The 25,577-nt window shown below is 42.3% G+C and overlaps 1 protein-coding gene across 1 annotated transcript; it reads right to left on the reverse strand.

Annotated features, from left to right (window-relative positions):
- Positions 1–1,053: 1,053 nt before the first annotated feature.
- Positions 1,054–19,540, reverse strand: LOC104256568 (MARVEL domain-containing protein 3). Its single transcript, XM_009811048.2, is given in 4 exon segments — positions 1,054–1,760; positions 15,335–15,504; positions 19,010–19,165; positions 19,437–19,540. Coding segments are annotated over 4 exon segments (1,137 nt in total).
- Between the last annotated feature and the right edge of the window lie 6,037 nt (positions 19,541–25,577).

Here is a 25,577-nt window from a genome sequence, read left to right on the forward strand (position 1 = left end):
TCTTATGTACTTCAAGAGCAGCCTTTTTTTCTCACTCCCTCATCTGTGAAGACCAGTGATCTATTTCATCTGCCTCAAACAAAGGACTGTTGAAAGATGTTCTCTTAAATTCATTTTCTCAACCCTGGGGGCATACAATTACTGCTGTTCACTCATGCTTTGTCTGTTTAGATACTGGAAGGACACATGCACTTTCTGTCATTGTTACAGCATTCCCATGGAAAACTCCAGGGCAGCCAGCGTGTTCCCGACTCGGGCTCTGCCCACCACCAGCTGTGGAGTCAGCAAGCCAAACCTTCTTTAGGTGGTTACAGAAGCAAGCAGTATCTCTAAGCTGACAGTTGACCAATGTACTGCCTCTCAGGCTCCGATCTGCGCTTAGTGAGATGGGGAAAATGTAGTAGGGAACTGGAGGGGGACCCAAATGCTGCCTTTGAAATTGCAGCTAGTTCCTCCCAGGAGCGTTGCTCAGGGAGCACATGATTGGCATGTGTCAGCCCCTGTGACTCAAAAGATAAAATGCTTCACTAGCCCAAGCAAAATAGGTCACAAATGTACCTTCAGCTGTGATTCAGAAAAACACTCAAGTGTCCTTTGCTATGTGAGCGGTGTGGCGTAAGGCAACAGGATGCATCGACAGGCACAGGATCTGTTGAAGCTGCCCATGCTAGCTGTGTATTCAATTCCTTATGTCATGGGAGAGGAAAAGAAGTGGCTGTTAGCACAAGTTTGGCAGCACTTCGGTTGCAACCTGTTAACAGCCCACTGCTACTTGGCTTTGGTCTGTGCAGGATGAAAACATCACAGTCAAACACACTTTAAATGCAGGAGTCTAGCTTGAGAGACTGATGCAAAAAACCTTGTTAAAACATCCGCTCAACATCAATTTTATTACATCATGTCATAGCAGTATTGTTACATTTGGGGATTCAACACACACTTCAGCACCTTGTAGAACAATACATTGTGGACTGTTCACCTGTTTAGCATGCAACACCCAGTGTCTGTCCCTTGCTGAAGCTCCAGCTCTCTGGCACAGTCCCAGAGCTGACTTCACACTAACGTGGCAAGAGCCTGGACATTGTGGGAGCTCTTGGAGGTCCTGTGGATGTCATGGTGGTTTTTGATGCTTCTGTCTCCAATGTTGCTTTTGGGGCTGTGCTGAGCCTTGGCTGCGCGGCTCTGGAAGGCCCGGACGGTTCGGACAGCAAGGGTGCAGACTACAAAGCTGGCAAAGTACAAACAGGCAGCAGCAACACCAAAAAGGCCGACGGCCGCATCACCGCCCTGGACCACACAGTTCATGGAGGTATACCCACGGCGCGCATACAGCCTCTCGCGCCTCTTGCAAACTTCTGTGGAGTTCACCCGACTGACAAAATGCAGGTAGAGGCCAACCGCCACGATGTACGCCACGCCAGCCAGCAGGTTGAAGGCACATTCCCCTGCCAGCAGCCCCATCCTGAGCTGCTGGATGGGTTTTGCCCCCACGACAAGGAAGACAAGGGTAAGTACTGCTGCTGTTAAGCTGAAGGCTACTCCGCCATACACGCAAGGGGCTCTCATCTGGGTGAACTGCATGTCTAGCTCCCTCACCTCCTGGAGCTCTGTGCCCTCAAAGGGGTTATAGGCCGAATTCAGGCTAAAGGATCCAGTGCCGAGGCCACCAAGGGATGTGAAGCCTGCAACAGAGGCTTGGGCAGCACCCACGCAAATCAGCACCAGGAGGTTAACCGTGATTTCCACAAACTTCAAAATGCCTGTAAAGAGCAGAAAGATGGGAATAGGTGTCAACATCATGTCTTGTGCAAACTGGGGGTGACAGAAGTACACCAAAACCATAGACAGAGAGCACTATTACCGAGATAGTCCTCTTGGCTACAGCTACGGAAGAGTGCTGCTTTAAAAAAAAAAAAAGCACAAGCTCTCGTGGGTACATTTCAGAGGTTGGGCAAATTACTTTTTTTAATTTGTCAGCATGCTTGATAAATGGATCTTCATGCGGGGAAAGAAATCCATAAAAATTTTACTGTGCTTGTGTTATTGCCAAGGCAAGCGCACAGTGATTGTATTTTGGCCTGTAACTACTTGGCATAAACACACTGAGCAAGAAATATCCAGTACGAACAAGATGCTGAGGTTAAAGCTAATAAAAACCTAGAAGCTTCTAATGGCTTAAAAAATTGTGCAAGTTATTTAGGTCCTTTAAAACGTGTTTACTGCTTTAACTTGCACCCTTTTTTTGTCTTTCTAAGTGTTTGTTAATTTAAACTTATTATCTAACCAGATGCAACTTCCATTTCATCTCCTTCAGAGATAAAAATCTTTTCATAAATCTGAAGAAGCAGTTCCTGATTGCACAGAAAAAGGAGGAGGGGAAGGAGGCAAAAACTGCCTTGTATGTGGAGGTAAGTTAAGCAAACTTGATACCTGGTCTTTCACAACCCCACCTTCAGAAAAAAGCCTTATGACTTCTGAGCTGACTCTTCTCTTCTTTTTCTTACATTATGCTACTGATAAAGGTAACCAAGGTTTTTTAAGGAAAAAAAATATGTTGATAAATGACTTCTTTTTGAGGTAGCTGCCTGTCGGGAAGGCGCAGCATCTGTTAGATAAATCTGATTATTCTGTGACAGCTCACTAGGGGTCAGACTAAGATTAGTAAACATGACGGATGTTGAAGCGTAGCATAGCTAGAGTTGCCTATTCGGGAAATTAAAACCCCCAGTGTATCATGCGTGTTGCTCCTCAAGTTCTGAAGTTAATTACAGAATTGTGAATCTTATTATTCCATTGCAGTCTGACAGCCAAGAATGTAATATGCTTGACACAGTGGTCCTATATTTGTCTTTAAAGTGGGGCAGGATCTGCGGTTTGCATACAGACTTTCATTTTATGCTGCTAACATTGATCAGCATAGCATTTTCCTCTTGAGCAATGGCTCAGTTGCTGTCAAGGCTGTATGGGCTTGAAAAGAAAGGGCTGAAGCAGCATGCAAGGGCATTAGACAGATTCCTCTCTTGTGTTACCAGATGCTTCTAACCAAAGAAAGCCAGTGACAGCCACCATGAAGGATTATCGGATAGTCCCGTTCTTTCCCTTCTTATTCCCTCCACAGAGGGCTGAGGTAACGAACACCTTCCTGCTGCCGCTCACTCTTCATGGGAAGGTGCTTGCAATGGTTTGACAAGGGCCTTTGGCCACTTCAGGAGTTCCTGCTTCCCCCTATACTCAGACTGGTCCCCTCGCTTCTGCTAATGCAGCTGTGGGTAGGTACTGAGCCCATTCACATCGTGGCCTTGCGAACTACCCCAGAATCAAAAAGGGAAGCAGTGATAATGGTGGTAATACCTGGGAATAGAGTATCTGAGGCTCAGCATGTTTCAGAGTGCATACCTATACAGACTTCATATCCTAAAAAGAATTAGGTAGAGCAGGCAGAAAGGACAAAGTGCTCTTGTTGAGAAGGAACTAAGTGTGCAGTTCTATGTACCTGTCTTCAGAGGTGATGCTGATTTCTGCATGACAACATTCCTTTTCCTTGACCCTTCCACACAAGCATTTCTGGGAAGCAGAGCAATAACCATGCTGGTTACCAAATCTGCTCAGGAGGCTTCAAATATTTCAAAGGAAATATTTGTGAAGCTAAATGTAAAGAGAAATTTAAATCTTGGTCCATGAGACCGGATTTGGAACTCCTTGTACCAAATTCAAACAATGCAGCCAAAAGACTCAATGTTTTTAATGGGTAGAGAGTCATCACTTTACCAGGACTGTTCAAAATATTTTTAAAGAGTAATAGCTGTACAGGACATTCACTGGAACTGGATCAGATACTTTTTGTCTGCTCAGTTGAGCTGTACAATACGCCTTCCAAATACAGGGAGTCAACTTAGGTCCTCAGGGCCCTTGGACAGTGTTGGACGCAGAAGGCCACTTCCCTTTTTAAGGGCTGACTACTGATTTCATAGATGCTCCATCAGGAAGCAGTTCTTACAAGTCTACAGTGAGAAAAGACCATTTGATTACAGGAAACATAAATTTAAAGTATGTTTGGGAACTTGGAAGTTGGGATTTTGTGACCAGTCAGCTTTCTTCTACGCCTGTCTTCAGATTTTCCTTTTCGTCTATGACTGGTGAGGCACTCTGACCCAGTGAGCACCAACTTTTCCTGTATATCACCTTGCTGAGCTTTAGAAAAGGCAATTTTCTGTTGTCAAAGTAGTCACCACCTGCTGCTAACCTCCCTACATTTATAACTGACCCCAATCCTCAATGACACTGCTCCAAAACTTCCTATGTATTCACACAAATTCTGTATGCAGCCCCTTAACTTCACTAAGCTGATTGCTGGTACCACAGTATGGCTGGCAGAACATGTCTCTTTGCTCATGGGATGACAAATATGATCAATGTAGGTCTACTGTATTTTTAACTGCAGCAGTAGTTGCTTTAATGGCTTGCTTGAAAAATTTCCTTAGACAGGGCATTCAGGTCGGACAGGTTTTGTATGTACCTGTGCAGTTTTCACGCATGCCTGCTGTAGAATTGATTATAATAACTAAACAATGGAGAGAGGTTCATTAGCAGTTACTCCACCAGTTATTTGCATCACATGGATTAACTTTTTTTTTAATAAAAAAAGTGCAATAACAAAGCCTCCTGTAATAAAGAAAATCCTAAAATGATAAGCAGTATGTAGAACAAAGCTGTGAATTACAGGTCTATGATGAGAGCCAGCAGGGTTTGTGAGAGTAGCAGGCAATTAGTAGAAATCCCTAAGGCCTTGTACAATCATCAGTGCTTTGATGGAAATACTAAGCCCTACAGTATGTTCAGATCTTGACCTGGGTACCCCAAAAGCATCATGCAACCTTCATCTGTGAGAATTACAAGCTGATACCCAATCATACTATACTAGTATAAACAGGATAGAGAAGACTTGAGAAATAAGGAATAAAAGGACAGTTAAGTTTTGAGTCTTAGCTCTGTCAAGGTATGCTAACGCACGCATACTAGCAGTGACCTATGTCAAGCAGCATAGTGCTGGCAGAAAGGGCTGAGTTAAAAGCCACGCTTCTGAGTCTGTGCTGCCATTCCTGCTTTCACAGGCTGGTTAGCTACATCATCTTAACAGTTATAGCTGCAGAAACTAGACTGCCAAAAGGTCCTATGGGGAAGTTACTTATCTCTACAACTATTCTCTAATCCCATGCAACAATGAATGCATTGCAAGACTTGAGTATAAAATGACAGGAGGACTGAAAATCTCAGAATTCCACCAGTTTAGTTATTTTTTCCTTTCACAAGTTCAAAATCTTGGGATCGATCTAAAATGTTACTGATTCGTATTAAAATTAGCACAGTGAACAGTTAGCTTTGGGAACTAACCCCCTCCATACTGAGGAAGTAATGAGACTCAAGTCTGGGCTCCTGGATTTCTATTTCCTTTCCCATGCTTCTTTCCTGCACTGCTTTTCAGCACTGAAGGTGAGGAGAATGGCTGCAATCTAAAACACAGCAGGTGTTGCCGGAGCTTTCCAGAGAGTTGTTTCATTCATTCCATAAAATCTAAATCTGCAGCGGATAGTAACTTCAATGTATCGTACTTGTTAACTTTGAATGCAGTCATCTTTTTGCTGCGAGTAGGCTTCCTGCTATAACAAACAGCAGCCTTCCAATCTATACTATTAATCTACTATTCACTTTTTATTTTCCTTCTATACCAGGTGCACATTGACCTATTGCCATGGTATTAACCCACTCATCAATGCTTTTGTCTTCTGTCAAATAGTGGGCTCAAATGTCCAGCAAAGCAGCCAGGCAGTCTGTTAAGAGTATAGATCCACAGGCAGCTGACCTGACTCCTTGGCTGGGCAGTCACCACTTTTCTCCCCTGCCCAGGAATAACTCTGGCCTAGTATTAGGCCCTTCCAAGAACTGTTTTAATAAATTAAAAGAGCAGGAAACCATTCAACTCTCTTGTGTGCTGCTGCTGTTTTTTCCTGCAACTTTAGCAACTTGAAGTGACTCACAGCGTATCTGATGAGCAATCGTGCTGGCATGAGTTTAGCAGGGGAAATAACACAGCCAGGACCAAAGACCAGAAACTCTCCTTTTCAGGTGAGGTGAACTGTTAAATCTGCATGCTCTGCTTCATAAAACTACACTGCAGCTGACTGTGTGATACCCGGTAACTCAACTGTGTGCTCAAGTCTCATGCATCAGAAGTTGTAAAGAGTCACTTTCATCCAGGCACTGTGGCAATACGGCCCCAACGTTCAGATGTCGGGACCACAGTGTGTGTACGTATATGTGTACATAAAGTAAAATGGTCAATTCATGTTTGTTCCTATGTTTCTGCAGCTGACAAATGATCTGCAGGGCAGTCAGTTCTGGCTGTTTCTGTTGAACTCCCCTGACCCCATGACGGCTTGACTAACAGAGGAGGCCTTCAAGGTGTCTCCCTCCACTGCGTCTTGGCACAGTAGTCACTTTTCTCCTCTGCTGACTGCACGTGGACTCTTTCTCCTGTCTCTTTTGGTAACATTCTCTCCTCTTGAGTTAACATCCTTGTGTACTTTTAAGTTATTTTATGTTTATCATTCTCTGTTGTGGCTTGCTTTCTCCGTCTGCTTCCTCTGCAGGCCATGTACCACCGGGACCAGGGGTACCCAGCTGGCAGCCCTGGGGGTGCCTGGCTGTCCCTCTCAGACACCTTGACCCCAGCAGCAGGAACTGCACAGGTCAGTGGTGCCTGTGTCACATCCCATTAGGTGTCACTCCAGGAGAAGGGAAGACAGGAGTTAGAGGCTACAACACATGCATTAAAAATCATTCTCCCAGCCTTTCTCACTGAAAGTTGTCTTTTGGGTTTTTTCCCAGTTTGTGTAGCTTTCTGCTTTTCAGAGGTAATATTTCTTTTTTTTTTTTTCTTTTTTTCCAAAGGAGCAGAGAAGTATTTTGACCATATATAGTGACTTACAAAACCAGCAGTCAGTCCTGAGAAAGATCTCAAATGCTGAACTTCTCCTGCCAGGGCAGGTTTGGCATTCCCCAGAGAGTAAAGGCACAGGTCAACATGCAGCTTTGGTCACCTCTCTGCTAAACTGAGTTGGCAGCAGGAGAAATAGGTAAGGGGGAAGGAAGAGAAAATGCCAAAGGGAAGAGGGGGTTTGTTCTGCTTTTGGACGGGAACAAAAATGTGACAGAAATAGGGAGGAATCAAAACAGTGGAGGAGAACTGAACAAGGGAAATGAAATGGAGACAACAGTCACAACAGATTATAAATATTAAATCTGGATGCAAAGTACTAAAACATCTTGCTAATGGTATTATTCCCCTTATGTATACCAGTACAAAGCAAGATCTTACTGAAACCAGTGACAGGAATTCAACCAGCTTCACTGATGCAGGATCAGGGCAATACACAGCTTTGTCATAAACAAACAAATCCCCCCCAAGTCCCCACCTCACCATTGTTTTTGTAGGTCTCTCAGTTCTTCAGCCAGTGGTGGGATTTAGCTTTCACTGAGTTATGCTAAAATCTCCCTAATGGACTAATGTTCAAAGGCGGAAAAAAACACAACCCAACCCTAAAACACCAGAGTTAGGCAATGTTACACCAACAGTTATTCACTGAGTCTTGGCTTTTCAAAGGACCCAAGGGAACTACGTACTCAGAGCCAGCTGCGTTTAAATGGCACATAAGTGCCCAACACATTCATACTCATTTGAGGTATCCATCTTACTGGAAATCGATGGAAAAATAGTTAAAAACCGGGAAAATAAAATTATTTATGTGCTTTAGAAAGAAGCATTATTATTACCTTTTAATAAGTTGTCCCTCTTTAGTCAAGATAATCACTCCATTAAGAAATCTCAAAGGATGACCAGCCTTGTTTTTAATGATTCAGAGAAGCCTTACGTTCAGAGTGCTCCGATCCAAATGTATTGTCCTGTTTTTTCTGTGTATCATCTTCCTGTAAGAACTACTGTCCTACCTGCTCTACTCCTTCTGCTTAATACCCTCCTGTCCTCTAAACAGTGCTGTCCAATTTTCACAGGAAAGGGTGGACTTAGTTTGTAGAACTACTGCATCAGCCTCTATCCCCATACAGTTTCCCACCAGTGTATAACACTAAGATTTACTTGCTGTGAAGACATAGTTGTACAACCCAGCCCCTGCCTGGGAACAACAGCGCTGGTTTACTTGTACCCAGTAGTTCCTTAAGCATCACTTCTAGCATGTTCTTGATTTCTCTCCTGTTAACCAAGCATGCATCATCTTCCACAATTTTGGAGAGGGTGGGAAGCAAAAGGTCTTGCACTAAACTGTAGCACTTTACAATAGTGATTTAAATACAATGGCTGTAAAAGGCTGTACATGTATTTGTAGCTCTGGTAGGTCTCTGCATGGTCACCTCATGTTCTGCATTTCAGGAAATAGCCTTTTTTTCTTCCTAATGTACCTGTAGTTCTTTCAAGTAGTAAAAAAATATCTTGGTACTGAAACAAACTTGCAGGAGTGTTTTTTTTAAAAAGGGTTCAGAAAACAATGAAATACTCTTGTTCCTTATGCCAACTTTCCATAGCCACTCCCTCCATTTGAACTGAAACTGAGCTGCCTGTAGAAAGTACAAAGATTGGGGTGTTATTGCTCTTCAAGTAATCACAGTCTGGCTTACGGTAGGTCAGGTTGGAGGCACCTGTGAACCTGAGCTGCTCATTCACTTCACCAATTGTGGGTTGTCACACCTGGTGAACAACATTCCTGACTGGGTGGATTTTTCTCCTTTAAGTAAGCTAAGATCACCTGCTCAAGAAATACAGGTACGTTCAATATATAGTCAGTCTGCTGTATCAATTAGCTTTGAGAGCCACTTTTTAAAGAGAAGAGGTTGTTTTTTTTTTCTTGGTTCCCAGAATTTGGGTCAGATGTGGGAAAGATAAATGCAGTGCTCTTACAAGAAAGGTGGTGTAACTCCCACTCTATACTGGTAGAGAGCAGACTTAACTAAGATTTCCCAGCAGGGAAGCATGGACTAGAGTGTAACACATACCTAACAGCTAACATCAACTTTGCCAGTGTCTTCCCTTGCCAACTTAAGTGAGTCTTTTCAGTTGTAGTTCTTCCCTCTCTAAAAACAATAGTGTACATGTTAGCGCAATGCCAAAAAGTGGATGAAAAAAGTTTGATATAAAGATGTGGGCAGAGTGAAGTCCCATATGTTGGCAGGGCACCAGTTTGCTAAAGGTAACATCTGGCATCTGCAACTAGTGTAGCTCCCCTGCATGTTTTTATAGAGGTAACTGTTCATGGCTATTTGTATTTCACAGCAAACAGGACTTACCTTGAAGTGAAATACTTTAACTTCAGAACAGGAAGGTTTCCTGCAGCTCTGCCATTGTAGCTTGTTACTGTGCAATTTTAATTAAGCATTTTGAATAACTAACTGAGATTATTTTAATCTGTACAGCTCTGCCTGATTCCCACTACTAATATCCTCTGTCTTCACAATTACAGGAGTAAAAAACTCGGTGGCAAATTCAGTCTGTTAGTCACACTGTATTTAAAATATACTTTGTAACAGATAGGAGGGGGAAGCCATCTAATTACAAATGAGACTATAGGACACCTTAGTGCTGCCCTCTTACAGCAGAAATATGTTGAAATTAACTGTCACAGGAACAGTCTATGACAGCTTTAAGCACAATTTAAAGGAGGTAAGCATGGCAGACTGTAGGGGAAAAATGTGAAGATGGTGACTACAAAATACAGCAGTTTCCAATCCTGTTGGGTGCCTCCACAGAAATGTAAGTATCCTGCTGACCACTGCTGAACAGATCTAACATGTGCTGCTGAACATACTTGTCAAATGCTTGGTTTTATCCACAAAGTTACCTGCATTATGCACATTTAATGACCCTTCAGTGTTTTTGAATGTACATAATTGAAGCTACAGGAAGTCTTTTACCGCAGTCCAGCGCCTCTTGCAGGCTCCTGTTCTCTCCCAACATCTCCACAGCACTGGAAGGGATAAAAGTGCTCCGCAAAATATTGTTCCTCTCCTGCTCCCATGCCTGACTCCAAGAAGAACGGTACCAGGACATAACAGAACAACATAACAGCAGCAGTGTAATGGTTAGGAACAATGGCATAACTCAAAGCACGTGTCTACTAGTATGAACCCTGTGTTTAGGGTGACTTTTCATCTCAGTATTTTTTCCAGTCTATGAGTATTTGCCAGCACGCATAGCTACAGGAAAAAAATTGGACTGTGTTTTGTAAAAACAAAAGCTTATAGATGTTTACATTTGAATTAATGCTGGCTTGTTAATGCATGAATATATCCTGGAGAAAGTCATTGTTACTCCCTAATTCTATTTCCTCCTCCAAATAAATTCAATTTGATATATCCTCCTGGCTATGCCTGAAATTGGAAACTTTTCTTGTTGTTACAAACCATAATGCTGTCTTTTTCTGAGAGGAAATTGGTCTGAAGGTTTTAACAATTGTGGATGTTAGAATGTAGGCTAAAGGCATGATTGTTTGGAAGTGCCTACAATATGCTTAAGAAATCGGACACTATTCATGGCGCCTCTTTAAGCTGTATTCATGGCAGCAAAGAACAGGGATTCCCTGTTCCCCCACAAACCATTTTCTGACCTTTTTAGTGCTGTCTCCCTTAAATGCCAAGTGGGTTGAAGAATTAAAAAAGTTACTCAGCTCAGAAATTATGACCAGCGCAGTACAATTCTATACAAGGCAAAAGTGCAGGCATTTCCTGAGTCACATACTGACCAAAGATGGGAGAAACTTATTTTATCTTCACTGTTTAAGCAAAACTAAAGGAATCATTATCCTGCAATTGCATTGCTCCACCTCTTTCACACCAATATACATACTAAAAAGAAAATGAGAAGTTTTCAAGATCAAGTAACCAAATATCTATGACCAATTTAAGATCAGCAATTCACTCTTGGGTTTGACTCAGATTTTGCTCTCTCTAAGGTGAAGGAAGCAGCATGGCAGCCAGCCTTCAACACTTCTCTTATTCCCTCTGGTAACCAAAAGCACTGAATCTGGTTATATTTACAAAGGACCCGAGTGGGGGTCCTTTGAAAGGTGGTCCTTTGAAAAGCGAATATGATTACTAATTTAGTTGTTCTACACAGAAGAGAGAACTACAGAATTTTTACCTGCACTGTGAAAAGCAAGTTGAATGTTTTCTTCTGAAAGAATTTCAGCTCTAAGTATCCTGAGGACAAAAACTCTTGTTGTTTTAAATAGAAGACACGGTTGTGTGTAAGTTTAAGAAACGGTTATTGCAAGCAGTAGTTCCTTAGTTGATGAAAGGTTTGTCTTTATCAGGAACAGTTTATTTCCAATTCACATATAATTATATAGAGCATCTAGACAGCTTGACACCAGCCTATAAGCTGTTCCTTAAGCCTCCTTCACTACTACAGAAACAGAAGGTGGCAGACTTCTGTGTTTCTATTGCCTTTTGAATCTGTAATCTGCAGATCCACAAGTGTGACATCCCTATGAAAAAAACATATAGAAACTAGACCTAAAGATAGCATAGCAGGGAAGAGGCAAAAGTTTGTTAGAGGGAAGTCATTTGAAAGAATCAGCAGATATATGAAGAAAGGCAACCCATGCGATCCTCTCACAGGTTAGTAGTGGTTAAAAGAAAATAAAGACTACGAGGAAACAACCCGTTTTCAAACAACTAGAGTTAAGGCGAAATCTTTGTTTTGTGGTGCCTGTCACTAGTTATGCCCATGTTAGCAGTGCAATGGGAGTGGATCTGTAGAGTGAAACAATTGGAGCTGAAGTCCTAGGAGCTACACAATAGGCATTTTCTGAGGAGAGAGAAGTACTTTATTCTAGCTCTAGTTTGGTCCAAAGGACAGAGTGACTGCTAGTAGTTATAGCTCACCCTCTCCTTTAGTTTTAGCTGCAGGAAATATAGTTTGTGCATCCTGAGACTGCTCTGCAACATGACCCAAAGAGCTGTAAGTGGAGGCTCCAGAGAGATTCAGCTGAAAAGTTCACACCAAAAAACTACAGTAGATGCACAGACCAATGATTTGAAAAAACCCTGAATAGTGAGATTGTGAAGTATGTTTTAATAATAATCACACAAAATTCTTCCATGATTGCCATCTGTAAAATCGGTAGGCTGTTGAGAGTTCAAGCTCCTGAATGAAAAATTAATGAAATCAGTGTTTAATTAAGCAACTTTGCACTTCATGCATGTACTCAAACACCCCCTCATCTGCAGAGCACACAGGTGGGCTCTGAACAAATAATTTCAGGTACAGGTGCAGCCTGTACAGGGCTGACAGGCTAACCAGAAGTGGAAAGAAATCACTCTTGATAAGGATAGAACTGACTATTCACTCCATGAAGAAGTGATATGAGCACAGTGACAGGGAGAAAGGGAAGACTTCACTCTAAAATCATAAATATCATGGAGAAGGTAAATATACGAGATTATCATTAGGTATTTTGAATACCACCAGAATCAGAGACGCCTTCTTTAAAATGTTTTAAAGAACAAAACAGTACTTCTTCAAGTGGCACGAAGAAACTGTGGAACTCTTTGCTGTAAGATAACATGGAGGCCAAACATATTCAAAAGGGGATTCAGAAAATTATTAAACAAATTTGATAGGTCTGTAAAGAGGTATTGCATAACACAAGTGAATACAGTTTTCCAGTTCAGAAAATTCCACCAATCTGAAGTTCAGAGAGTAGTCCAGAGGACAGCTCACTGTCTACTGGTCCAAACTCTCATGGTCCTCCTAAATTTACACTCTAGTACACTGTTTGAGAGGATGCATAATTAGGTGCCTCACATGATTCAGTACTGCTAGCCATGTGATCCTACCTGAATGGCTTTGAATAGGTATTGCTCATACAACGTTTTAACATACTTTTTTCCTTCTGTTTTCAAGATGAAAGGAATAAAAAGGAGCAGAATGTTTTGAAGTTTCTTAGATGGTATCAAACGTTCCTACCACCAAAAGGGGTCAGTATCAGTTGTTTCTTCCATTATATTTGGGTTGGGTTTATTGTCTTAATACGGTTGTAGGAAAAAAAAAGGGGGATTAGGGGGGGAAGGTGGAAATAACAAAGATAGGAGAACAATGTCCTTTTTTCCGCTGCTGCTAGCGGCTAAGATGTTCAAATGATCACTGCAAAAATAACTGCCTATTTCTGAAACTCAGCTTTAGCTTTTTGGGACGTTGCTGGTGAAAAGCATGGATGAAGAAGGCAGTATCTGGGTGAAGGAAATACTTTTCAGAGCTCTGGTTGTTTAGAATTCCTCTCTAGTTTGCCAAACTGGTCAACATGCACAAAGGGCATAAGTATATTTGCTGGGTAGAAGACAAAAAAATAAAACCATAGTGAAAGTAGAGTGATGCACAGTCAGAAACTAAGGTTCATATTTCAGTTGTTGGTTTGGAAAAGACTGGGGTGTGTCACTTGATTTCCCGGCTTTGTTTGATACTAGTTTATTTTAGAATCATGGTGATTGGGAAGAGGGAATTTCACCAGAGTGCTGATAAATCATTGGCAAAAGAAAGAGATGGTTAAGAAGTATTTACAGGAACTTTTCATGCTGTAAGAAGTTGTAGCTCGCATGTACTGACTTCTTAGTAAACAATTCATGTAGCTTTTCATTTACAACATTTACTATGACTGCAGGAATACAGAATTCTGTAAAACAATTCTAGGAAATTCTGCTAAACCTTGGTACTTTTAAAAATTAAACAGGGGAGTAACATTCTCATAATCTTATCAACCTCCAATATATTTTTATTTTTTGAAGTAAAACTACTAATAAAACGGTTTACTTTCTTCATAATCTCTTTTCCCTCCTCCACTACAATCTCAGACATCAAATTTTTGGAAAATACTGAGCAATACCTGGGGGAGGGGTGGGAGTGAAATCATCGTCAATGGATGCATCCAAAACTAGGATGTTTTGAAAATGTTAATGATGTTTAATGCACTGAAATAATAAGAAGCAAATGCAGATCAAAAAAACCCAGCAAGTCACATTAAACTATCCACAAGTCTAAACAACCAGTGAAACTGAAAACTAAAAATAACTTGCCACTTCATTTTTCTAAAGCTGTGATAAAATAAGGCATGGAGTTTTCTAGAGCTTCTCAGACAAGTTAAAATAATTTAGTATTGTTTGAAGAAGAAACTGCTGATATAATTTTATCAGGGACAAAATATCAGTATGGCTCTGTATCATTAAATACGCTCTACTAACCGTTAAGTCTCCTTGAGATGAAAAACAAAATGCATAGCAGTACACAGAACATATTTATAAGAGAAAATAGTTCAGCTCACTCTTACAACTGTTCACATATTCACATACAGAGAAATATTAAGAGCAAATTGAGTGTGTTGTTTAACTTTCCTTCATGGAGTGAAGAAATAATCTAACACTATGTATTTTAATTTACTTCCAACAACTAAACTCTTCATTTGTCTCTCTACTGGAGGACACTGAAAGGCTGTTTATAGACTCCGGCCAAAGACTCTGCACCTAGCTGCAAGTTCTCACTCAGACTGCTGTGGGCCCTTCCTACAAACAAGGTGAGAAAGCTCATTGTTCAGGAAGAGGGAAAACTTTAAAGGAGTAATGGCAATTTTAGCACTAATTTTTTTCAGTTTACAGGAATGAGTTTACTAAGTGTTAAGGCTCATTTACTCCTACGTTAATGCTCATTTCTCTGCTTGTTGTAGTCACTTTCTAGCTATGAAAAAAACAAGTTACTTATCAAGAGCTGTTTTATTGGATTCATGTCCATAAAATAGTTTTGTCTCCCACAATGTTGCTTTATAAAGATGTATCAGTGATGACGGGATTAAATCCAGAGTTGATAAAAAGTCTGAGAAGAATGTGTCAGAAATAAACTAGCATCAAAGCTTCAACAGCCATCTTTAAACTGCCTACAGATGCAAATACCTGTTTCATTCCTCAGTCCCAAAGGTTAACTCTTGCTGCACAACCTGAGTGATTACACACATGACCCACTCTCATGCTCTATATGCATACTCTGCAGATGCATTTTCACGTATTTAAATATCTCTGTAGATCTTGCCTTTAGATGCCTAAAATGTGCTAGTAACCTGCAGTTATGCCATTCATTAATTCTCCCAGTTTGTTTGTTTGGTTTTTTTTTAATATTCCTCTAGCTTTACTTTGCTGTGCTTCTAAACACAGAAACCGAAACCAAAACCAAGACAAGTCCTTGGAAGGAGAGGAGTGGATGGCAGGCAATAAGAATCTCACATACCTCTTGTTGTGCATACCTTTGAACACTTCATTGAGAAGGTTTCCTTGGGAGGATAACATTCTGGTGGTGGGCCAAAATATTCCCGTGCTGTTCCTGAAGTTTTAGAGTAAGAATCTGAGCAAACAGTGGAAGTCCTTGAGTGCTGGCCACCTCGGATGTCTTCTGTTGATCTACAATGGAGTAAACGACTAATGTATATTAATTAGATCATGCTTTCTCCTGAACGTTAAAACATGAGAAACTGGCAGATGCTCCTGTTAGTGGAACCAGCTAGCCTGCTTCATAGGTATCTGATCTTTCTTGCTTGCATGTTTTGAAAGCAAATATCCCAAATACTTGCATAAATCCATGTTCACAAGGACATTTGCACTCGATCATTGTTATTTGGGAAAACTGTGTACTCACTGAGTAGGCTGGCTGAATTGTTTAGGTTTCTTGCAAAAGGTAACAAGGAGGAGGGTGTGGGGGAGAGTTCCTGTTCCCGTAAAAACGAGTAACAGCTCTTTCATAAAAACCAAACATTTTTAGCTAGTCCATAGCAAGCCAGAGAATAAAAATGAGAAATACTTTCACATAATAAATGTGTAAAGTAGCACAACTATTTAATGGATAAGCATTTTGTCAAGCTTTTACTTCTAATTACCATGTCTCACAAAGATTACTTTTAAAAGAATGAAAGCTATTAAAAGAAACAGGTAAGTATCTTAAAGTGGGAGGGAAAATTGCCTATTTAAATACTTCTCTTTTTTTTTTTTTTAGGTCTTTGATGATATTTGAAGAGGAATCTAAAACTGACCCAAAAAATCAATTTCTCATGTCTCCGATTAGACTCTTCATTCGTATACTTCAAAATGGAATTGTCCACTTTGCTGCAATGTCATAAAGCTCCACATCTGAAGCCTGATGATTTTTAAGGTTGGTGAGATTTAGATTATTCTATGGGAAAATTGCAATTTGCCCTTTTTTTAACTGAGCTAACACTCAGGTTAAAAGAAGTATGGGCTGTAAATTGTTTTGTAAGTGTCTGGTCTAATCTAAATGTTCTCCCTCATCTGAAAGAGAATTGGAGCTTGCCTTTTTCAACGTACAGCTGGATGATTTTGTTATTAAAGGGTATTTTAGGTCTCATTCAGCATTATTATTTTCAAAAGTCTTTTTCCTATTCAGTTTTTATCTTGAATTTCTTATCCACAGATCAGCAGTTTCAACTGCCGTTTTGTTTCCTAGTATCACTGCACTTCACTAAGGTTTATCTTCATCCAATTCCAGATTCAACTTAGAAATATTATCTCATTCATCCACATTAAATCATGTTCTTTGTAGTTTTTACATTTTAATTAAGACATGCAATAACAAGACCAATGCTAACATCTCCGCATGTAGTTGCCAACAGCTCTATTTGGCCGAAACATTTCTGATTTTTCTGACCTTTGTCCTTTGTCTTGTGCAACCACCAAAGCATCCTGCGCAGCTGTGTCACATAAATTAAATAAGCTGTGTGATTTATAAGACTTCAGTTAACTTGAAAGCAATCCCTTTGGTACTTCTGATGCAGCTGCTTCTCTCTATTGTATCCTGCTACTTGCCAGAAAACAAAACAAAACAAAAAAACCAAAACAAAAACCCCCTAACGTTCAGCAACAGAGTACAATTATGAAAAAAGATATTCTTTCTTTTAGATGCTTTTTTCCTCACAACGGCCTATTCTGGCCACCTTGGTCCCATTTTCCTTCAGGACTTTCCAGTTCAGAATAATGCAACTCTTTCGCCTCAGCAATGAGAGGAAGCTTGCTATAGGAGTTTCAGACAGAGATGCATTTGAAGAGAGAAATACTCCAGCTAGAAAGTCTTGCTCATAAGGGATGAAAGCATTAGGCACTCAAATTACAGTTTCCATAAAACTCTTCACATCTATTTCATTGTAGTATCTGGAGGTCTTTTGGTCCATCAGCCAAAGTCTTCACCAAAATACTGGAATTTCTTTACAAAGGCAGCTGGTTTTGTCATGAGAGCTAAGCAGAGGAAATGCTGTTAGGTTAAGCCAAACTCCATCAAAACAACTGATGGAAAAGTTTTTTGATTAGTTGTAGTGAGGGCTGGTGCTCCCCAGGTTCTCAGCTTGACTCGGAGAATTGTCTCCATGGCTATTACAGATCTGTAGCTGCCACTTCCCTTCCTCTAATCCCCGGTAGATACAGGGATGGTCCATTGGCCTTTATGGTCCTTCAATTTTCTGTCTACGTGTCCAGTCATTTAAAACTAACAGCAAAAACAAGAAGTCCAGAGAAGTGCTTTACTAAGAAGTGGTGGTTTAATTTATAGCTATCCTTTCACACATTGCTCGTATTATGCTATAAATTGAAAAAAAAAACCAAAACAACAAAAACAAATACCCAACCCCCAAAACCCCAACCTTTTTATTTTTTATTTTTCTCTCCACATTGCAATTAATGCATTCCTGGCATTTGCTGCTCTCCCTTCCAATATGTTCAAGATAACTTAACTATATCCCCTCCTGATCTCCGCTTTTGCTAAGGACAGCCATTCAGCCTCTGAGGATGATTCTTAGGCTGACCTTTGTTCCCATTTCTCTCCAATTTTTCATGATTTAAGAGAGACAGAAAAAAAATTCATTAGCTATTTTCATAATACAATAGCATTACCACCATCCAAATGTTTTATACTTAGCCATGAGCAGTCCTTCTAGTCCACACAGCGCTCTTCACCACTGCTTTTATTCTCATCCTGGTTTTCTTGCTAAAATGCATATTATCATGGAATACTTCAGCTTTTCAATAGTCTTAATTATATTTATTTCCTCTCCCTCTTTGCCTCTATTCTTAAATTGCCCTACAATCATGCCCCCAGAGACTAAACAGGAGTGATGAACACCTTACTGCCATGGCCAATTTCCCAGTGTTGTTTAGAGCTACAGACCTCTCTCTTACAATGCAGTCACTGGCATGCACTCAAAGGAAAACAGTGTAAGGTCACTTCTAATATGCTGCAGGTTAGCCAGGCTGAAAGGAGAAGTGTCATATCCTAAAAGTTTATTTGCCACTCCAAACCTTCTATTAGTTGATTTGCTTATTGTGCTGATAGGGGCTGACCAACTATCAAGTGCCGCAAACTGCCTTAGACACTTAAACAACTACTCATTTATTGACTGCGACTACTGAAATTAATTTTGTTTTGGATTAATATAAACTTGTTCACAGCTGAACTAGAGGAACCTGAGAGCTCAGTAAGTCCCTGTGCTGGTCTCAGTCACCTAATATTCTCATTTAAGCAATGCGTATTTGGCAAGCCTTGGCTTGCTCTCACCAGCCGACCAGTCTCTTCAGGAACTGTGTAACACACATGGTCACACTTCACCTACTTGTGACCCAACCTGATCCAGATAACCCCATGAAATTCACATCTCCGACTGTGCCACACAGCCTATCATTCTCACCCTCTTGAGCTCAGTACAAAGAAGGAGGTTAAAAATTGTTTAAAATTTCTAAATGATTCTAAGCTCCCTGATTCCGGATGTGGCATGCTCAGACTTCATGATTTCAAGGCTGAGTAAAATGCTTTCTCTACTACTGTGATATGAAGGTATTTAAAAGCAAACAAGATGACAGACATTACAGACCTGCTGTGATATGCTTCTTTAAGGTGATAAAGACATACCTTCCATTGTACGGGTATGGTTTTCTCACTCTTCTGTCTTCCTCATATGTATCAGATCCATGATTTGCATGGTGCCTGTATTGCTTATCTTGGTATCGTCTCCCGGCGTGAGACATCTTGTTTCTTACATGTATTCTTTCTTTCTAAAATAACTTCCTGAGCCAGAGAAATAAAACTGGTTCATTTTATAGCTTTACATAAAGTTATTCATTGACCAGCACTCACATCCATTTCATGCTGATTCAAGACTTAGTACAGACTTCCTTAAGAAGTGAAGGAAGTAAAACCCTTTAAACTACAAGTAAAATAACTTCATTAGAGAGAAGTTTTTCTTTACATTTTCCTATTCATCAAGTAATTGTAATGTTTCTATAGTCAACATGTATTGCACTTGGCTTATTTACTAGGTCTGCTCTTACTCTCCTACCTTTGCTGCAAGGCCAAGGCATGGTGTCCACTAAGAGCACGAATCTTGGCTTCTCTAATGTTGTCTCTTACATAAAGTATTAAACCCAGCAAACAGCAGTGCATTGCACGAGCGTGCGTACAGCTGCCAGCGACGGCAGGGCAAACCTGAAAGTGCAGGCTGTGACCTTTGTCCTGGAAGTTTCGAAGAGGAGGGCACCCGTCGGTGTAAACAGATGCAGTACAGAACGTCGCCTGTGCTTTGGATAAACGTTGGGTACAGGCAAAGCTGCGCTGGGCTGAAAATACGCTGGCAGGAAGATACGTCCTCGGTAATTTGGCATTAAGTATTACAGAAGTTACTTCCTGAAAGCGTCTTTACCCTTTCAAGCACAGTACACTTAAGCTTAAACCTGTTAAGATAGGGAAACGCAGAGTTTAAGCATCTAAGCAATCTTTATTCTCATTTGCCTTCATCACAGCCTTCAGCATCACTGCAGAAGTGCCTGCGATCAATTTAACTTTGACTGATCGAGCTGAGGACTCGCTTAAGGACTTCCCTTCCCTCTCCGCAGGGTGTGACTAAAGAAATAAATTAATTTTTATTTGTTTACGGCTAACAAAGAAAGAGACAGCGCCTTCCTCCCGGGGAAGGCAGTTCCTCTGCTCCGGGCAGAAGCCATTTAGCGAGAGGCAGCCCCCCACCTTTCGCCAAGGGCGGTTTCTGGTGCCGGTCCCGGCGCCCCCGCGCCACAACAGCAACCCCCCAGGAGTGACCCCGCTGGCGGGGCCCCGGCCTGAGGCCCGCCTGCAGCAGCCGCCCGCCCGCAGAGCAGAGCGGAGGCCGTGGCCCTGCCCCTGCCCCTGGCCCTGCCCCTGGCCCTGGCCCGCGGGCAGCGCACACCAGGCACCACCCCACGCCCGGCTGGGGAAGGAGGTGCGCCCTTCGCTATCCGCCCGCCGGCCAGCAGCGGCCCCGCGCTTCCCCTCCACCGGCTCCTCTGAGGGCACCCCGTCCCTCGGCACCCCGAAGGCGAAGGCCAGCGGCCCCCGCCCCTGCCGCCCCTCACCTGAGGGGAGCGCCGAGCTCCCGCCCGCCCAGCAGCGGCTCCCGGCAGCAGCCGCGTCCGCCCTGCCCGGCCGCCCACCTCCGCCGCACCTCCCTCCCGCGGCGGGCCGGCCCCCGGCGCAGGTGCTGCCCTGCCCGCCGGATCGCCTGGCCGGCGAGGCCTGCTCTCCTTCCTGGGAACCGGCGCCGCGGGGGGAAGGAGGGGTGCTGCCCCCGGCCCGCCCTGTCCTGTCTGGGCGTGTGCGGCGACCTGGGCTTTTGTTGAGTTTCATAAAATGAGGTCCCCGTGCACCACGAGGAAGAATCTATTGCGGCCCTTCATTAACCTGAAGGTTAATAAAGTTAAAATTCAAGGTCCCCGCCGGTTGCCTTTTTTTTAAAGCCAACTTTATGGGCTCGCGGTGCTCAGGGTGGGAAGCCCTGCAGTCTGAGGTGTACGGAGGATAGAACGTAGAAGAAAACGGGGGAACCTTGTCCCAAGGAGCAAGTGGGTGGGAACTGGCAGTGTTACGCTAGATGCATTGAAAAGGGAGGTAAGCAACTAGAGCCTCCTCTGGTGTAAAGCCACCTTTTAGGTAATTGACCATTTGAATGCGTGCCGTCTTGTTTCTTGGTGCTCTGCCGAAAGCCCTCCCTATGGTGGATCTCCAGGGACTTTGTCTCCTCACTGCCAGCCTGTGATGTTTCCCTTACAGAGGAATGATGCACTGGTCCCCTCAGGATGCTTTCTGCTGGGGATATATCTATTTTTGTAGAGAGCCTGGGGCAGACCCACGAACCGGCATTGCAACAAATTACTTGTTTGTTGTGCCGTTCTATACACAAAAGCAATCCGTGCCTGAGAAGCAGGATGGTAGTGTTAACGTGGCGCCGCGCCCGGTTGATCTTGAGCCTTGGAAGGCTTCCCTAGGCTGTGGCACGACCCTGCACAAGAGCTGGGACCAGAAAATCCGTTTCCTTCCCAGGGCTTACACAGCAGCGTGCTTGGGGTACCGGTGCTTCTTGAATTTGGGCCCAAGATACATAACCGTTAGTGCAGTCCCGTGCCAGGGCTAAATCCAAAATCCCCGTTACGTGACATGCGGGTATCAGAGAAACTGCTGTCCCTGAAATGAGGAGATACAGGAACTGAATACTCGCAGACGTGTGTTTTGTAAATTGCTGGACCATGGTAAGACTGTGATTCCCTGCTCTGTTTGAGCTGAGTTAACAGCTTCTTTTGCTGTTTACCATTCTCACCTCACCTAGACCTCTTCTGCTATTCCTGCCTTCAGCTCTACAGTTCATCTTCTCTCTGTCTTGCACCAATCCTAGCGCTCGGTTGATCACATAATAAGCCAATTCAGCTTGCTTTCCAGCCAAAACCAATTTACTTTCTGCTGTTTTAGTGAGTTGAATTGGCTTTGTGCTGCAATCAAATGTGCACTGGAGCAAGAACTTGGCAGAAGCATGTGTCCCACAGGGAAGAAACTGCAGGAGGGACGGGGGGAGAGGGCTACCTCTCTTGGCAGCAGCGAGTGATGAATGTATCGGAAGCCTTAATGTGAAGTTGCAGTTTGAGACACTTCTACCCATCAGTTAGTTGCTACGCCTTCTCAGTTTGGGGCTGTCATTCTGCTAGCACACGCAGTCTAACAGCAGGAGTCTTTTACTGCTTCATAGTTCCGTTTGTTTCTAATTCTTGCTGTTTCTAATTAAAGGTAGTTTAGGCTAGTTTGGCAGATTTCACCCTGAAGAAGATTAGGGTGCCTGCACGAATTCTGTTCTCCTGTCTAGATGATAAACATTTGGGAAATACATTCTTCACTTGCATCCCGCAGAGGATGTCTGTTCTTGTTGGGGGGCATGAGGAATTATAGCTCCCTTCAGGTAGGCAGGTTTCATACAAACAGTAGAAAAATCACAAGGAGACATGGCTGGAAACAGAATTTTGCAGGGGGCCCTGAAATATGAAAGTACCTTGACAGCCACTGTCCACAGTATAACTAGTAATTTTGTTAAAGCATTTACCTTTCTGGGCTGAAAGAGTTAGGGTATGGCCATTTTGGTTTGATGGAAGACTGGGTGGAACTGAAGGGATATGATTATGGACTGGGTAAAATTCAGTGAAGCTGACGGGCAAGGTAAGTGTTTAAAAACTGGTTAAATTCATTATGGAACCAGGTAGCTGAAATAACAGGGTCGCAACTGACCCAGAATTACGTGGCGAGATCTACATTAAAAACTGAACTATGTGACCAAAGGGATTTTCCCTGGGAACTCATAAAGCAAACACAAGGCATTGAGGTAGTCATTGCTGGAGTTGCCTATATATGACGTAAGAACTAGTGAAACAAGCCACAGAAAATGGTTCTGATTAGGGACAAACAGCCAGAGGTAGCAGTAGGAATGTGTCTCTAAGAAGAAAAAAGTAGAAGGAGCTCATGAAGGGACTGGATATGGTACTGGCTGAATTTGGATGAGAACCATCAAGGAAAAAGATCTCATCATTTGTTCTTACCTTGTTGGAGGTAAAAGGATGCTGTGTTGTATGTAAGCAGACAGGTTTGTATCAGACACACCTGATTCTGTCGCCAGTTTCTCCTATTAATAGAAATAACTTTTGGGACTGAATTTTGGCTAGCTGCTGAAGTCCAGAGGGACTGATTTGCAGAAAATGAAGTGTGAACTGTTTTGATTTCTTTTTTTTCCTGGTAATTTACTTGAGTAGGTCACATTTGTGGCTTGGATCAATGCAGTCCTGGAGACTTGCTCCAGTGTAACGAAACAAAACAACCCTAAAACCCAGTCTAGGTATAGGGTGCAAGGTGCCATAAATAGACCTCCAGGGACAGATTTCTCCAGCGAGCCAGGAAGGCAGGGCACCACTGGAGTCTGTTCAATCTGACGGGAACACTAAGCTCCTGAGATCAGCAGGACCAAAATTAGCTTTGGAACATTTTTTTTCCTGCCCTCTCGGTGTTGCTTTTACATGAAATCTGTTGCTTATTGTTATAAACAACAAGAAAAGAATTTGGGTTGAAGGCTTCCTTTTATTTCTTATTTTTTATTTTTTCTTTTTTTTCTTAAAGAGATTTTGAAATCCCTCGTCTTTGGAATGGGAGGTAAATTGAGTTTGGGAACTAAGTAATTGGTTATGTGTTGGTCAATTTTTTCTGTCCTAGTGGAAAAAACCCCTCACAACACCAAATACTGCTTCAGCAAAAGAAATGTAAACTATCATAACTGATATAATATTAATATTGTATCCTTGGTGCGTGCTATTACAGATACTTATTTTTAAAAGCAATGGAAACCGTCCTTAGGCTTCTTTTATTGTTGTCTTTGGTAACGTGTGAATTGTTTGGCTGGTAGTTGTTTCTTTTCCAAGGCTGAGTCCTTCCCAGCATCTACTGAGCAATTGCCTAGTTCTGATTTAAAGATCTTACAACACTGTTTTCTGAAAAGTAGGATTTTGTCACACTGAATCTAGACTCTGGCTGGGGAATAGCTGGTTTCTGGGACACATCCAAAACAGGCTGAAGGCAGTGAGGATATTTCCATTGAAGCCTTGAATCCCGAAAGACTGTTCTCTGTGGGCCCCTTCGTATTATATGAGCTTGAAGTACAGAGCTGTAACACCAGCCTCGATAATGCTCTGCATCACCACAGCTGTCACTTTCATGCTGACTTTCCTCAAGTTCTGCTGTTGCTGGCCACCCAGGCTGTATCTGAAACCTTATCATTCATTTTCTTTTTCCCTGTTCTTAAGCAAAGTTCTAGTAGGCTGAAGCCATTTTTCCCCTTCTAAAATGATAAGCAAAACCAAAATTGCTTTTGAAATCTGAGAAACTGTTAGCATTAAAATTTCTCCCTCATTTCTTAACAGTCCTTTCTCACAAATTCCATCTGTGTTGTGCTGAACTTGGGGGAACCACTGTCTGAGTAGATCTTGGAGACTATCTGCAATCCCATACTTACTTTTACATTTAAGTGGTAAATTGTAGAAAACTATTTCAGGACTGAAATTTGCTTTCAGAGGACGTTTAGTCCCTGTGCAGATCTTTGCAGTCTTAGCTGCTCTGAAATTCACACTGGTCGACCTTTTTTGAGGTGCCTTTGTCTTGACTGACCTGGAGGTCTCAGTAGTCCTGCGCTTATGATTGTGGGTGCCAGCTTGCAAATTGCACAAAATTGCAGCAAGAGGAGCTATCTGGGAGCTCACGCCACTTCCCTGTCTCTTGGCATGAATACATTACATTCCATTTCATATTAGTAAAATATTTATGAAGTTTTATTAACATGGTAGGAGCTCTTGCCTCTTTTACAAGAGGTAGGAATTACGAGCAGTCTGCCTTCTCTCTCATTTAATCTACTCTCCCATCTAGTGTTTTTCTTTTCTTGTCTGGACGTAGATAAAATCCAATAACGGGATATTTGTTTTGCGGTCAAAACTATCAGGGTTGGAGTCAACACTCCTGGCAGTCATTGGAAAGATTTCTTGTGCATAGAAAATTTATGAATGCATAGAGAAGCTGGGTTCAGTAATCTAGCCTTAAAAGGTATCCAAACATTTTGTTCCTGATCAAAACACATAATCCTGTGCAGCTCTGAGCTATTTACATCTGGTCGGTCTGTCTGGGGCTGTAAGTTTGGCAATTGTGTGCATTAAGAAGGGAAAAGAGGCATTAAATTTAGGTGTCCAGTTCACGCAAATGATTTGTCACAGTTTCTTTTGACCTCCTGAAAAGGAAATGCAACAGTGGCATCCTGTGGCCCGAGCAGTTCATGGCAGGTGGGTCTGGTGCAGGGCAGAATCCCCCACCAAGGTCTTCCCTCGCTGAGCGGAAAATGGATCAAGTTATTTCTAAGTTAGTTTACACAAGAAGTATTTCAACCCGGTGCACGTTTTCAACCTGAAGTACAAAGCTGCTATCTACTTTTCAGCAGGGGCTTTTCGCCAACTTATCTTATATTCTGCTGCATACTTTTCTACCAAATGCTTTGGTGTTTGGGACAGAGAGGATGACTTCAGTTACCCACCAAGGAGACAGGACTTCTGTGTTGCTGTCTTTGTGCTGCTGAACATTTCCTCAGAAAAGAGGAACAGAGGAG

Source organism: Gavia stellata, chromosome 3 (genome assembly GCF_030936135.1).
Source record: "Gavia stellata isolate bGavSte3 chromosome 3, bGavSte3.hap2, whole genome shotgun sequence".
NCBI classification, from domain to species: domain Eukaryota; kingdom Metazoa; phylum Chordata; class Aves; order Gaviiformes; family Gaviidae; genus Gavia; species Gavia stellata.